This window comes from Camellia sinensis, chromosome 10 (genome assembly GCF_055761805.1).
Source record: "Camellia sinensis isolate YWXY chromosome 10, ASM5576180v1, whole genome shotgun sequence".
NCBI classification, from domain to species: domain Eukaryota; kingdom Viridiplantae; phylum Streptophyta; class Magnoliopsida; order Ericales; family Theaceae; genus Camellia; species Camellia sinensis.
Genome location: NC_138970.1, coordinates 5,850,206 through 5,865,620, shown reverse-complemented (window position 1 = coordinate 5,865,620; position 15,415 = coordinate 5,850,206). Strand labels below are relative to the sequence as shown.

The following is a 15,415-nucleotide window of genomic DNA, read 5'->3' as shown; positions in this document are numbered from 1 at the left end:
TTGATTTTTAGAATGATAATTGCGACAATTGAAAAAAAAAAACTTTCGAACAAAAAAACTCACCTATTTTTTGCCTAATTTTTTTTATTAACAGTCATTTTTTTTTTTCTTTCTATATTCATTGATTTGTAAATCCTCCATCATACAAATTAATAGTAACGGTGGGGTGTAATGGAACAATGTTATAAACAATGGATAAGGAACAAAAATTTGAGCAATATTGGTCAAATCTATGAGAAACAATGAAGGAATAATATAAAGTGAACAATGATCAATGGAAGGAGTGAGAAAGAAACAAAAAATTAAAGAGTAAGTCTAATGTGTGAATTTTTTGAAAAAAAAATGTGTACTGAGAATTTCCATATAGAAGATGTGTAGTAAGAAAATTTAGTTTTAAAGATTGATATGTGTATTGATATCCATACTGGTCATTTTGTTTAGTGGTAAAATTATAAGAAAAAATTAATTCATTAAGTATGTGCACAAAGAGTAAATGATGTGTGGAAATAAAATTACCTACTCCTAATTTGCCTTACAAATTCTTAACCAAACAATAAACTCCATAGTGAACTGGACATTGAGTTCATTTCCCCTCTCCAATCCTACCAAACAAGCACCCCCACATTGTACAAATCCGACTATTGTTTTGTTTTTGTAGAATTTTCATAACTTTAAAATTCAATAACTATCTAACGTAGATTTCAGTTTTCAATAAAATTTGTATATTGCGAATCTTTTCATTAAAATCTATCAAATAACACATGACAAATATAAAATTCTTTTTAAAAATGAAATTTTGGATTCCAAGTTATGGATATAGTGAAATTTCATTGTCATAGCACAATGAAATTTCACTATTTTTAAGATATTAAAATATTTAATTAATGATTCAAAATTGAAAAATTGAACTCCAATTACAAAAAATGGCTACCAAATTTCAAATTTAGATCTTAAAATTTTAAATTAAGGGCTTCAAAATTATGCTTGAGGTTTATCAAGAACTACAGGCCAAAAATATTCATTTATCATTTCCTATAGAAAAATGTGGATTTATTTTCTTTGTTTGCTGCAAACTTGAATATTGTGCAAAAGAGATTTCAATTTTTCCCTTGCACAATTTATAATTTTTTGCATACATCTTTTTAGTCAGAAATCTTGAATTTCACAAACTAGCTTAGACTTGCTAGTCTAACTGTTTCCTCCTTATTTATCTTAAAATCATGAAGAGTATGATAGAAGAAAAAATTATGTTATGTATACAGAACCATCTATAATATAGAGTTCCAAACCATTTAAATATGTTCTCTTGGTTGTTGTGACACAACTCTACTTAAAGTTTGTGTAATGTGGATTTTCATTAAAATGTAAGGTGAATGTACAATCGATTCATCATCAGTCTTCAACCAAATTGTCATTCATGACTTCCAATCTATCAAAGAAGCATAATTTTAAAGAAAGATACCAAAGTGGTTCAAACAGTTGCAATTATGAGTAATCACAACAATTATTGATGGACTAATTACACAAATTATCTTACACAACCTGAGACTTTAGGCTTTATAGAATGATGTTTTCCGACTAACATAATACTTAATTATTAACCGTTGTCTACATAAGGGGAATGGGTTTTATTAGTAATGACAAGACACGATCTATAGTGTCACGACCTTGAGAGGCATGCCCATCTCCGTACTGATACATGCATTGTGCCGTTCTAGCAAGGTTCATTGCAATTCCAATAAAAGTCTGAGTGAAGGGAGAATCTGAAACACCATCTTCATTCATCTTCTTCCATGTCTCCCCAATCAAGTATTTTATGTGTTCCCGAGCCTCTTTTTCTGATGCACCAGTTTCATGCATGTAACATTGGATTGATTTAGGAACGTCACCTCTTTTTAACTCATCCTGAATCAAAGAAAATAAGATACATAAAACTAGGTGCAATACTTAAACGGAGTAATCGTTTTTTAACTTCAACTTTGACATTTTTTAGATCTTGGATAGAACTAGAAAGGGAAAAAAATATATATCTATAACAATGCATTAAAGAGGACCATTTTGAAGCATTTTTCTTTCCCTTCACTTTATCTTATCCTAGGCCTAAATTGATTCCTAATGAACCTTTTTATGGAAAGTAAAAGGGCATAGATTGCTTACTGATGATGTTCCCAAGTCATCTGAAAGTCGTAAAATCAATGATGACCAACGAATTATGTTATGATATCTCTCTAAGCCTTCCAAGGCTTGCTTTGTTATTGGCTTAGTAACAAAAAAATAGGAATGCACTAGTATAACCGGAGCTGATATTGAAATCCATGCATTGCTCATGTATTCTTTCAAGGTCGGTGTATATCTGTTGTAATACCACTTTGCCTCCAATAAGTAAGATTTACAAATATCTGCCCACTGATACAATTAGAATGGTTCAATCAATTGAAAAAACTACATAAAATGAAGGACATAGAAAGTTACTTTGAACATGACCAAAGAAAGATTAAGAAATATTAGTTCATGAAGAATGTGATTACCGCTTTCTTGAGGTACGAAATGATGTTCAATCCTTGTCCTTTAAGGACGTCATAAGCCATTTCATTAATCGAATTGAACAAAGTGAGGAAACATATCTTCATATAGTCTGGAAGTTGTTCGATTGCACTGACATCCCACCTAAAAGTGAAGGAATATATTTTGATTTCTCATTATGTCAAATATATTTAAAAAGCATTCAAATACAATTATAGATATTAACACAATTACTTCTACCAACCTCTCAACGGCATTGGTAAATAGTTCAAGTTCCTCTAATGTACCATACACATCGTATACATCATCAATTGTTGTTATTAGTGAGTTGATCTTCGTGGACATTCTTCTACAGTATCCAAATTGAGGCTCAAAAATCACTCCTACAGTCCATAAAAAATTCTCCATCAACCTATCCCTAGCAAAGCTCAAATTTTCTCCAAAACCTGTACTCCTCCACCACCTATATTCATAAGAAGGACGAGAATAATATATTAAGTATATGAAATACTATAAATATATAATATGGATGAGAATATTACATTAAAAGCTAGTATGTAACACCCGTTGAATTTGATGTGTGTATCCGCGCCATAGGTGAAAAAAAAATAATGAAATTCATCTGGTGACAAATATCATTGTCGTATTACATCACATTTCTCACCTTGACATTTGTTTTACATCTTCTTGATGAGTTGCTTGCACCATGTTGAAATCCAATTTGGCAAGCTCAAGCAATATAGAATTCATATTTGATCTTCTCCCATACACATCAATGAACCACCTTGCCTCTAGTCTAATCATCCTCCAATGTAATGGAAGCTCCAAGGCATGACTAACTAGCATGGCAAGATTCTGATCAATGTCTTTCTTGAGGTTTTCTTTGAGATTTTTGGTTGTGAAATTTCTAGCCTCATCCAATATACTTTCACCCTCAATTGAAAGGTACGAGGCTTCATACAAACAAAGTAGTCCTTTTGTATCATCACAAAGGCATGCCATGAAATTGCCCTTTTCGTCCTGAAAATTGTTAAAAATCTCTGCAATCCAAACTAGCTACCAATTAGCTAAAATGAAGATAAAAAGCTCAAGCATTAACGCCCAATTGTTTCAGCTTACCATTTTTTTTTCCCTTCAATTCTCATTTATTTATTTTTTATGCTTTTTCTTCTTTTTTTTTCCCCCCGGGGGGGGGGGGGTTTCCCTCGTAAATCTTTGGCAAAACTACACTGGTATACACTACACTTTGCTCTTTCTGTCAATTTGGTTTTTGTAATTACAATTAACTTAATTTTGTGCTAAATTTTTTATTGTCTCAATTGGGTCTAATATACAATACTGTCTGGTTTTTTGACAAAATTAGGCATGTGTCGTTTTTTTCAAGGGAAAAATGGTCCATTATCTTCCTCTTTTTCAACAATTGCCATCACCGCCACCAACCACCATCATCAACTAACCACATGCACAAGCTCCATCTACCACATCCACCTTTAAAACCAATCACCACCAGTAACCAACCACCTGCACCACCTCTATCCATTCCCAAAACCGACCATCAACTAACTACTTGTTACTCACTGCATGGTTGCACCACCACCCTCACCTTCCACTATCCCGGCTCCGGCTCCTCCCCACTTCCACATCACATTATTGGCTCTTCCCTAACACCCTCGTTGCCTAACTCCCCTCTATTGCATCTCTGCCCCTTTCTCGCCTTATATCACTTCCCCCTCCATCTTTGAGCTTTGAGCCTAGAGCCTTGTCGCCACATTCTTATCCCTACCCAAGCCCCCTCACCACCTTCTTCCTTCTCCTATCTTTCTTCATGTATATGGGTTATTTATGAGTGACGTAACTCACTGTTAAATGGGAATATATTGGCAAATATATAATTTTCCCCTGAAAGCATGACGTGTGGCTCACGTGCATAATTTATAATTTATTTTTTCTTTCTTAAATGCTAATAGATATCATCAATTAGACTGAATTGAGAGAAATTATAAAAAAAAAATTAAGAGCATAATATACAATTGCAATTTCATGGATTAAATTGACACAGAGGGTAAAAAGTAAATATACTACTGTATAATTTTTTCTAAAAAAAAAATGGAAAAAAAATTGAGGAAGTTATTGAAGTACCTTGAGGGACATTATACCCATGTTGCCTCAAAAGTCTAAATTTGATAGCTGTAGCATACAAATCCTCTTTGCTCCACTTATCATCACTGTAGTTGTATATGCTTTCCAAAACATTCTCTATCTCTTCCTTGAAGTGATAGAACACTCCAAGCCTTTGCAAGTCATCAACCAACTCAAGTCCATCCAGTGGATCCATATCCACTACTTTCTTAAGCATTACCTTCACTTCTTCCTTCAATTTTGCAGCCCTTTTTGCATATACATCTGCCTAACAAAACAATTTCATTGTTAGCGAAATTACCATTGTTTTGAATCCACTAATGAAGCACAATATAATAACATTAACTATATATATACCACATATTGACTATTTAGTGATTGCACATAGCCATAGTCCCAAATGGGAGGTTGGTAGTTCGCAGATCGTCTAACAAGCTTTTGATTGCAAGGCTCTGAAACAACAATGCATCGAACAGTACGCAGAGATCGGCCATGAATGGATACTAATTGTGGGGAAGAGCTTGGATAAGGTAGAGTGAAAGTGTGAAGAGAGAGGGGAACTACAAAGCTAAGAGCCATTGCAATGTGTTTCTTACAAAGCTTGCTTTGATTGTTTGGCTGAGTTTGATAATAACAACCCAGACTTATATAGCATGCCCATATCACTGTTGAAACCAAAAAAATAAATAAAATCAAGAGATATGCACTAACCCTTATTAAAGCCTTCTCTTGTCTTGTTGCCATTGCGCATGTGATTTTTTTGCTTGACTGGGTGAATGTTAAATTAATGGGAAACAGATATGTATGATACATCATCACCTTTGCCCTTTCATGATGAATTACCCACATGTTGGAAATTTGACTCAAATGTCACACCGAAATTAGTTTTAAGAGATATTTATCATCTTTTGTTTGATTTAGACTGTCTAAATCATTTTGAGATTCGATTGTCTATGTAAAAAGTAAAAAATAAATAAAATATTTATTTTATTTATTTTTTGACCATAGTTCATTTTAGCCTGTTGTGGTTTGATGCCAAATTATATGTATAATGTATATTCATTCATTGGTTGTGTGCATAATTCTTCACAATGCACATTATTGGCTTTTTTATTACTAGGATTAAAACAATCACTACAAAAAATTAAGATTTTATAAATCAAAATTTAGGGACAAAATTATTTTTTAAGAACCAAATATTTTTATTAGGAAAAGTGTAATTATATTTTTAGTAAAGAAAATTGGATATTAGTGATGAATTATTATCCTTTTGAAATCAATTTTTTATCTCAAAAAATAAACCATTTTGAAACCAAATTATTTTGTCTCTAAAAATCTATTTATCAGTGATATTTTCAAAATTTTGTCGCTTAAATCCTTATTTTTGACTTTTCGGGATGACCTTCTAACGACTCCTTGTGACAATGAAAATTAGTCCCTTTTTTACAACAAAATTTTCATTTGCGATCAAAACATTTAGTTTTTAAAACTCATATATGTTGTAGTGAATACAAGGAAAATAAAAAATAAAAAAATCACTATAGAACAAGCCAAGAGGCCATCTATAGATCACATGGAGAAAATTACAAAAATAAAAAAATAAAAAATCAAGCAGAAGCAGTGGACAAGATGACAACTACAAATAAGCTCTTATCTTTACCACACCCCAGTGAGTACCAACACAGTGATACATTCTTGATCAAAATTCTCAATCGTGGCTTATTCAATCCAGTATATAAGTGAAATCAAATTCAAAATCTAGGCTTGGTTTGGGAAGTGGGTTGGCTTTTTGGCTTTTTGGCTTTTTTGGCTATTTTAGCCTGGGCTAAAAAGCTTGGTTTGGGAAGGGTTTTTTGGCTTTTTGGCTTTTTTGACTTTTTTTGTGAGAGAGGAATGTAATGATTATGGGTTGGATGTGATGTTTTGTTTGTTATGGCTAAAATAGCCTATTTTGTTTTTTGTGGCTAAAATAGTCAAAAAAGCCTGAAAACTAACTTGCCAAACAGCACCAAGGATCCTCTAGAGTGAAATTTCCCTAAAGTTTCCTAGAGTACTACATTGTGTGGTTGAGATTTACTGGCAAGTCACATCAGAAAAATTGATGTGACTTACCAGTAAATCTCAACCACACAATGTAACACTCTAGGAAACTTTAGAAAAAAATCACTCTAGAGGATCCTTGCTCGCCAAAGAGAGGCTAAATCACGGTGCATTATTGGAGAAATTGGATATTTGGGTATTGAATTAAAGGTGTTTCTTGAAAACTATCTAAAGCCGTCCTCTCATGTCAAGATAAGGATTGTATCTCTCTTCCCATTTATAATTTTTAAGCCTTTCTTTCTAAATAAACTATTTGGTAAAGATTTTGAAAAGATTGAAACCAATCATACATGAAAAAGATTAGTGCACCTACACTCACTTAAAAGGAATTTTATATATACAAAGAAGATGTAAGAAAACTTCTTCTTTAGTTACCTACTTTAGATAATTGGATAAATAATAATATATTATAGTTACTAGATTTATATATTATAAAGTGTTTATGATCCCATTAAATTCATTATCATTATATTGATAATCCACCTACACTCACTTAAAAGGAATTTTATATATACAAAGAAGATGTACGAAAACTTCTTCTTCAGTTACCTACTTTAGATAATTGGATAAATAATAATATATTATAGTTACTAGATTTATATATTATAAAGTGTTTATCATCCCATTAAATTCATTATCATTATATTGATTTAAATGACTCCACACTACTCTTTTTTGTTACTAATTTAATTGTGAACATAATAGTAAATACTTTATGATATGTAAATGTGGTGGTTGTAGTAGTATCATTGTTTAAGAAAATAACTGCGTATATTGCATTGCCTGATAATTATTCAATAATTTCATTGTATTATATGGCATTATTTATATGATTTTTCAAGCCAATCATGTAACAAAAAATTTTTAAAATAAAATATGTTGACTCACCTTCAGTAAATTTTTATGAGATAAATGATTACCCACTTAATATATGATGTGATTTTTATTGACTAAAAATACTACATAGCTTATACCGCATGATATACCGAAAATATCTTATAATTAGGTAAATTGCACTTACCTTCCCCGAGTTTTTTGACAATTATAGAGATCTCTCCTGAAGTTTTAAAAATTATACTGACCTCACTTATTTTAACTAATAACATACAAATATCCCCTTCTATTAACTTTTCCTTAGACACCATTAATTTTTTTTTAGTATATTTTTATGATAATGTTACGCCTTTTTTATCGAAATATTACTTAATAATTTGAAATATGATATAATCTATTATGATTAAGTAACATGTTCATAATAATAATACCATAAACATATATAATTATATCACAGTTGTTATAACAAATCATCACTAACACCAAAATAGGTCATAACCGAAAAATACAAATGTCATAACTTGGCATATGGTACACACCCCAAAATAGTGTGTGTATTATAGAATTTTTCTAATAAAATACATACAATATACACATTTTTCATATTTTTTAACCGTCTTCGTAAATATATATTTTGGCAAAATTCTAGCAGTCTACAAAAGATAAGCATACAACTTCTTTCACCCAAAAGCACCAGACCCACTATAAAAATTTGTTAAATTCAATTCCTATTTTTTGATTTCTCATTCACTTAATTGAAGTTCATCATTCCAAATTTTTTATTTCTTTATTCAACCAAACATTCATGCTCTATCAAGAACACTAAACCCAAATGAATTTGATTTGAAAATCACTATTCAACCTACCATAAAATTAAATCATGTTAATTTTTCATTTTTGGTAACAGTTGGTTTGGAGACATAAATTGATTAATACAATTACTATCACCACCATCCCACCATTTTTCGAATAACAATACAACTACGACCACCACCATTAACACCACCACACCATTTTATTATGTATTTTCTTTATAAATATCATAAATTTTTGTGGCAAATGTTATCTAATTTTCTAACAGCGTGATGATAATTTATTATTATATATTATTTGTTATAACAATTGTGATACAATTATGTACTTTTATGGTAGTATTAATTTTTTTTTTTAATCAAAATGTTTCTAAATCATAATAGATTATAACATATTCCAAATTATTGAGTAATATTTCGATAAAAATGCATAATATTATCATAAAAATACATAATTGTATCATTAATTTTTTTCAAACACAATAATTTCACTTTAAAATTTGTAATAAAACACAATAATTTCACTTTAAAATTTGAGTTACAAGCAAGGAGTAGTGGCTAGGATAGCTACAAAGTGGAAGGGGAAATAGGTAATGGTTAGTGAAGGGAAAAAGATAATAAAAGAATAAATAGAGGGTATTTTTAACATTTCATTGCAAGAGTTAACGGTGTCTAGGGAAAAATTAACAGAAGATAAATATTTGCTAAAATAAGAGAAGTTAGTTTAATTTTTAAAATCTCAAAAGAAATGTTTGTAATTATTAAAAATCTCAAGAGAAGTAATTAGTGCAATTTACCCCTTATAGTTTTCCCAACAATGCACTTCCATTTCCTCCCCCTCTCCGCATGCCAACCAACCGAAGACAAGACATTGCCCTATTTATGTTTCTTCCCTCAATTATGAGTAATACTACAAATTTAAAATTAATTATTCAAAAATTACTTAAAACTATTATCTTACTGTGTAAATTTTTTTACACATAAATCTCACACTATACAAATTTAATTTCAATAACAAAAGGGATAAATTCAGATAGTTAAGATGATGTACATGTAATTATTCCTCAATTATTGCATCTTTTTTTTTTTTTAGGTACATCGGAAATAAAACATAAACAAAGGCCTAAGCCATTTCCTTAGCTCTACCGATGATATCTGCAACAAGCAGATTTCGGATCTCAGCCAGTGGCTTATTCACGACTAGGATATCTTCTGGTTGTTTAGCTCCAAGTTTTGCGAGTGCATCAGCACACATATTTCCCTCTTTGAATACATGCTGCACAATACATTCACAACCTCTCATGATAATCTTGGCATCGTCTAAGAGACCTTTGTACAGCGAGCTCGCCTCTATTTCCTCCTCCAACAGCTTCATAGCTTGCATAGCACCCATCTCAATTATGATTTTGTTCCATCCTCTTTGTAGCAGAACTGTTAGACCTTTATAGATAGCCCAAAGTTCATTTTCTAGACTTGTACCATGAGGTATTCTTTCATAGTAGCCACAACACCATGTTCCTGCGTCATCTCTAAATAGTCCTACAAAGCCACCATCACCTCCTAGCTTTCTGTAGCCATCCGTGTTCAATTTAATCCTACCTACAGGGGGGAGAATCCACTTAATCAAATTAAAAGCTGGTCTAGCATTAACAATGGCCATGTTAAAGGCTTGGTTGATCTCTTTGGCATAGCTCAAAATAAGTTTTACACTGTGTTGGCTAAGAGTCACAGTTTGTTGAAATTTTTTTTGATTTTTGTTTTTCCATATTTGCCAAAGACAAACAACAAAAATAGTATATCAAGTGGTTTAAGCATTAAAATGAGTTTTATTTCTGGAATTGGAGAAAAGTCAATCCAGCCAAGGTTCTTGAATCATGGTAGTATACCAAGGCCTACCAAACATAGCTAACCAAACAACTTTAGCTTTGTAGCAAGTTCGAAATAGATGGTTCATGTCTTCCACCTCATTACAATTGGGACAGCTAGGGTCTGAAGACATGACGTTTTTCTTTCTCAACTGATTAGTTAAGACTTTACCATGCATAACAATCCACAGAAAGCTTTTAAGTTTCTGTGGTAGCCATAATTTCCACATCCAACTCCAGTCTTCCTCCAGTCCTAAGTTACCAGAAATGATCCTATAGGCACTAGAGGTAGAGAACTTTCCATCACCTGGACCTTTTCAAGTAGGTGAATCAATATTAGCATTAAGAGGATGTAAATTAAGGATAAGTGATGAAACACAAAATAGAAGTTCATTAACTTTCATCACATCCCAATCTCCTTGTTCATTAAAAAGATTGTGCACTGAAACATTCTCAGTACCAAAAAATTAATTTTGCAGAGTCTGAGGAACACACTTAATAAATGGCTTGTCACCACACCACCAGTCACTCCACAAATCTACATTCTTAGCATTACCAATCTCCCATTTCACATATTTTCTCAAGGTGTTTCTAGTTTTCAAAATGCCCTTCCACACATGAAAAGCAGGTCTACTTCTAGGCCAATCATTCAAGTTTGTTGTCTTAAGATATTTATTCTTAACGACATCTTTCCACAAGGCACCTTTTTCAGAAATCAGTTTCCAGCTCAACTTAGTAAGCAAAGTTAGGTTCTGATTTTTGGTTTTCCTAATCCCAAGTCTACCCAGTTTTTTCAATTGGCAAACCAGTTCCCATTTGACTAAATGCATTTTTCTTTTTACTAGGGTGTCACCCCACAAAAAATTCCTATTGAGTCTCTCAATGTCATTACACACTTTAATGGGCATATCCATAGTCTGCATTGTGTATGCAGGCAATGCAGAACTAACAGATTAAATGAGTGTTGCTCTACCTGTTAACAATAGCACACTAGCTTTCTAACTAGCTAGCCTCTTTTGCATTTTTTTCCAAAATTGTGTTGAAGTGCCCTCTATTCACTCTACCATGAATAAGGGGAACTCCAAGATATTTCCCCAAATCATCAGCCAAAGAAATGCGACATTTGAAACTCATCTCTATAGCATTTCTCCTATTAATGTTAGAGGAAACATACAATTTGGATTTATGTGCATTGACTTTCAAACCAGAAATCTCACAAAACTCATTCATGACATTCATAATTGTATCACAATTATTCATATCAACTCTAGTAAAAAGCATCAGATCATCAACAAAGAATAAGTGTGTCAGGCATGGTCCACTTTTAGCAACTTGAACCCCTTTTCACAACTTATTCTCGGCCTTGGATCTGATCATATTAGATAGCCTTTCCATACACAACACAAATAAATAGGGAGAGAGGGGGTCACCCTGTCTTAACTCCCTTGTAGGTTTAAATCTGGTAGGGGTTCACCATTCCACAAAACAGTAGTAGTAACAGATGTGACACAACACATCACAAGCTCAATGAAGCTATTCTGGAACTTTAACTCGCTCAAAATATGTTCAAGGAAGTCCCAAGATATGTTATCATATGCTTTTTCCAAGTCAATCTTCAGTATCATTCCCCCAAGTTTCCTTTTTTTATGGCTTAAGGTATGAATGGTCTCTTGGGTGATAATGATATTGTCACTAGTGGATCTACTAGGAACAAAACTACAGTGGTTGGGGCTAACAATTTTATTCCAGAGTGGTCTGATTCGCCCAACAAGGATTTTGGAAATGATTTTATAGGACACATTACAAAGGCTTATGGGGCGGAACTGTTTAATAGTCTCAGGGTTCTCAATTTTGGGAATAAGAGCAATGATAGTTTTATTGATCTGATGGGGTATGGAGCTGGTAGCAAAGTAATTTTTGACAAACTCACACATAGTAGGACCAATTGTTAGTTTGGAAACCATCTCAGCCAGGGGCTTTGCATACCTTAATGTTTTTTACAGCCCTTCAGATTTCATTCCTAATGATCTCCCTAGACAACTCATCATTATCCTCCTGCCTAATCACATCAGGAGTGAGGTTATTCCAATGATCCAGTTGGATAGTTGGAGTACTCTAAAAGTGTTCCACAAAATAATCAAAAATCATGGATTTCAAAGCATCAATGTTATCAATCAAAATACCACTCTCATTCTTGAGAGTCTCAATTTTACATTTCTTTCTTTTAGTCAAGGTGGAAAGGTGGAAGAACTTAGTGTTTCTATTCCCTTGGGTAATCTAGTTGGATCTAGACTTTTGAAACCATAATAGCTCTTCTTGATAGAGGATTTTATTGTACTGCTCAATGAGATCCATTTCCAAGAGATGGAGGTTGTGGGAATAATTATAATTTTGGGATTTCTGAATACCCTCAATCCTCCTTAGCAACCAACTCTTATTTCTGAAAATATTTCCAAACTTATATTTATTCCACTCACTACCCTTACAAGCTAGTTTCTCCACTTTATCCATAAGAGGGGGAGGTGAGTTAGCCCAATTACTCTTCACCACAGACTGAAAGTCAATACGAGAAATCCAAGCAACCATAAATTTAAAAGAGTTACCTCTAAGAGAAGGGGAAGCCTTACCTTGGGTGAAAATCATCAGACGTGAATGATCAGAGTAGGTATGTGGAAGATTTTGAACCAGTCCTTCAGAAAAGGTAGACCTCCATTTTGTATTGCACATAGCTCTATCTAACCTTACCATGGTATTTGCCCACCCTTTCCTATTGTTTGTCCAAGTTAACCTGGGCCTAGTACATCCCAAATCCATCAAGTTGCAGTTGTTCATTCTATCCAAGAATTTTTTAGTTTTTCTCTGGTTCTGACTTTGGCTTTGGTTTTGACCCCCCCCCCCCCAGCAAGCTTTTCTTCTCTGTCTGAGTAGCAAAGTCATTGAAATCCCCAGTTACAAGCCAAGGCTCAGACATGGATTGAGCAGTATCTTCAAGAGTTTGCCACAGTTCAGCCCTCTTGTTGGTGCTAGGGCTTGCATAGACAGTTGACAATATCCAGTCACAGTAATTTTGCCTAGAGACTCTAGCAATTATTAGTTGAGAACTTTCTTCCGTGACTCGAACATTCATAACACTAGGGTTCCACACCATCCAGATTCCTCCACTCCTGCCAATAGGGTCCACATGTGCTGAAGTGGTAAACCTCATTCTATTGAAGAACATGCCCATAGAACTAAACTCCACTTTGGTCACCATAAGAACTAATAAATTCGGCTTGTGAATCCGAACTAATTCTCTCATATTCCTCTTAAAACGTTTGTTACATGTTCCTCTGCAATTCCAAATCAATAAATCCATACTTGACTGATTAAGTTAAGGAAGAGGGGTCTGGGCTGGAAAGTCCAGAAATCCCCTTGCTTTGCTATGATTAATTTCCATTGACAATGAGAGAGTTATTGAGACATAATGTCTCCCCTGACGTGCTTCTATCCGCCTTCATGGTTGGATCCTCATGCTTACTTCCTCCATCCACCATCTGAGGTGAAACACTTCTCTTTCTGGGGTTAGTATCAGCAAAACTCTGTGTTGATTCAACCTGCGGTTCTCCATTGGATAGTTCTTGCCCTCTTCTTCCTCCATCTTTGTCTAGTGGCTCTCTGAACTTGGGTTTAGACTTTCTTTCCCTAATGTGGAGGGTTATGGAAGAGATAACATGGGTGGTGTGTAAGGGGTTGGTAGGGTGTATATGTAAAGGGTTGGTAGGGTGGCTATGTGAGGGATTGGTAGAAGTAGTAGTTGCGGGACAGTGACTAGAGGGAAGCATTGGTGTATCAGCTTTATTACTCTGTTCAGCCTCAAGGCTATATGTGCTAGCCTCTTTGACCCCTTTTTCTTTTTCTCTTCTGGTCTCGTCTCTGTGCTTTCCCTGAGCTATTTCTAGCTAGTTCCCTTCTCCTTCTTTGCTGACATCTATGCCTTTAGTCTTTACCTTGTGCTTGAACCCCAACTCCTGAGAGACTAAGTGCATTGGTTCTTTGTCTTTCGCTAGTTAGGCCTTTTGGGCCTCAACCTGCTTTTCTTCCCCTTGTAGGTTTTTGAATCCATTCCCTTGTTAGTGGGTAGTTCCTCTTTGTAGCCTTGGGCCTTTAGTAGTTTTTTTTGATTTGTGACTTTCATCTATGGCCCATATCTAACTTGACTTGTCTCATCCACATCCTTTACCCTGCTGGAACCCAGCCTTTTAGCCCTTGCTGTTTCTTCCATCTGGTTTCCCTCTTCAGTGAGCTGTTGTCGCTGCTTGATCCCTCCAGCACCGGATTGTCATGGCAGACCTTCTTCACATGTCCTACCCTGCCACAGGAAAAACACATAGAGTGAAGATGTTCATATTCCACTAAATATAAATTCTTACCAATAGCAAATTGAGACACAAGGGGCTTTCACAGATCCATTTCAATGCACACGCGTGCATATTTCCCTCTAGATGCCATAGCGGTGTTGATGTCAATCTTTAATGGAATGCCTAGGACCTTCGCTATATGGTAAAGGACTTTTTCATTATAGTATTCTATAGGCAGATTCGGAAATCGCACCCATAGAGCTATGGTATCCTCTCCTGAAATATCTGATCTGAAAGCTTGTTGCCATTTCCTTACCGTGACATAATGGTCCATAACAATCCATGGCCCCCCAGTGTAGACTTTGGTGTAATCTTTTACCATATCGAATTTAATAATAAAAAAGCCATTTCCAAGATCTAGGGCTTCGAAATCAGCTTGAAGGCCCCAAAGTCGAGTCATTTTTGCCATGAACAGCTTGTATCCTATTTTCTTTCCCAGTAGTCTGACGATCAAGCACTTTTTCCAAGGTTCCCTAATCTTTTTCAGCAGAGCTTGGGGGATCTTGACTCTGGGAATACCCCTATTATCATCTTCTATAGCCTCTCCATCATCTGTTGGTTCCTGTGCTATCTCTGGTTTGTCTTCATCGGATAATACTTCCTCCACATCACAATCGAAGTTCTTTTCATTCCTATTTTCGTTGAATCTTGATCTGAGAAGGGCTTGCTTGAAGGATTTCACTTGGTTCAGCTTTCCTCGATGTTCGTTGCTTAAATCGCTATTTGTTACCTCCGTTAATCCTTT

The 15,415-nt window shown here is 34.2% G+C and overlaps 2 protein-coding genes across 2 annotated transcripts; both read right to left on the bottom strand.

Moving 5' to 3' along the window:
• Positions 1–1,336: 1,336 nt before the first annotated feature.
• LOC114266068 ((-)-alpha-terpineol synthase) lies at positions 1,337–5,401 on the bottom strand. Its single transcript, XM_028206969.2, has 7 exons — positions 5,020–5,401; positions 4,663–4,930; positions 3,188–3,563; positions 2,768–2,986; positions 2,529–2,667; positions 2,158–2,406; positions 1,337–1,905 (listed from the first exon to the last, which is right to left on the bottom strand). The coding sequence occupies exons 1-7, from the start codon at positions 5,239–5,241 to the stop codon at positions 1,609–1,611; spliced, it is 1,770 nt and encodes a 589-aa protein (XP_028062770.2). The 5' UTR covers positions 5,242–5,401; the 3' UTR covers positions 1,337–1,608.
• A 7,149-nt stretch (positions 5,402–12,550) lies between these two features.
• On the bottom strand, positions 12,551–13,021 carry LOC145800104 (uncharacterized). The gene has a single exon (XM_082889748.1). It carries the CDS (start codon positions 13,019–13,021, stop codon positions 12,551–12,553), a length of 471 nt encoding a protein of 156 aa, XP_082745874.1.
• Positions 13,022–15,415: the final 2,394 nt, after the last annotated feature.

Coding starts and splice junctions, on each gene's coding strand:
- LOC114266068 (XM_028206969.2), bottom strand. CDS start 5,241: ATGGCTCTTAGCTTTGTAGTTCCCCTCTCTCTTCACACTTTCACTCTA. Junction 2,987..3,187: donor GATGTAAAACAAATGTCAAG/GTGAGAAATGTG, acceptor TTATGAATATAG/GTGGTGGAGGAGTACAGGTT. Junction 2,407..2,528: donor TTTCGTACCTCAAGAAAGCG/GTAATCACATTC, acceptor TAATTGTATCAG/TGGGCAGATATTTGTAAATC.
- LOC145800104 (XM_082889748.1), bottom strand. CDS start 13,021: ATGGTAAGGTTAGATAGAGCTATGTGCAATACAAAATGGAGGTCTACC.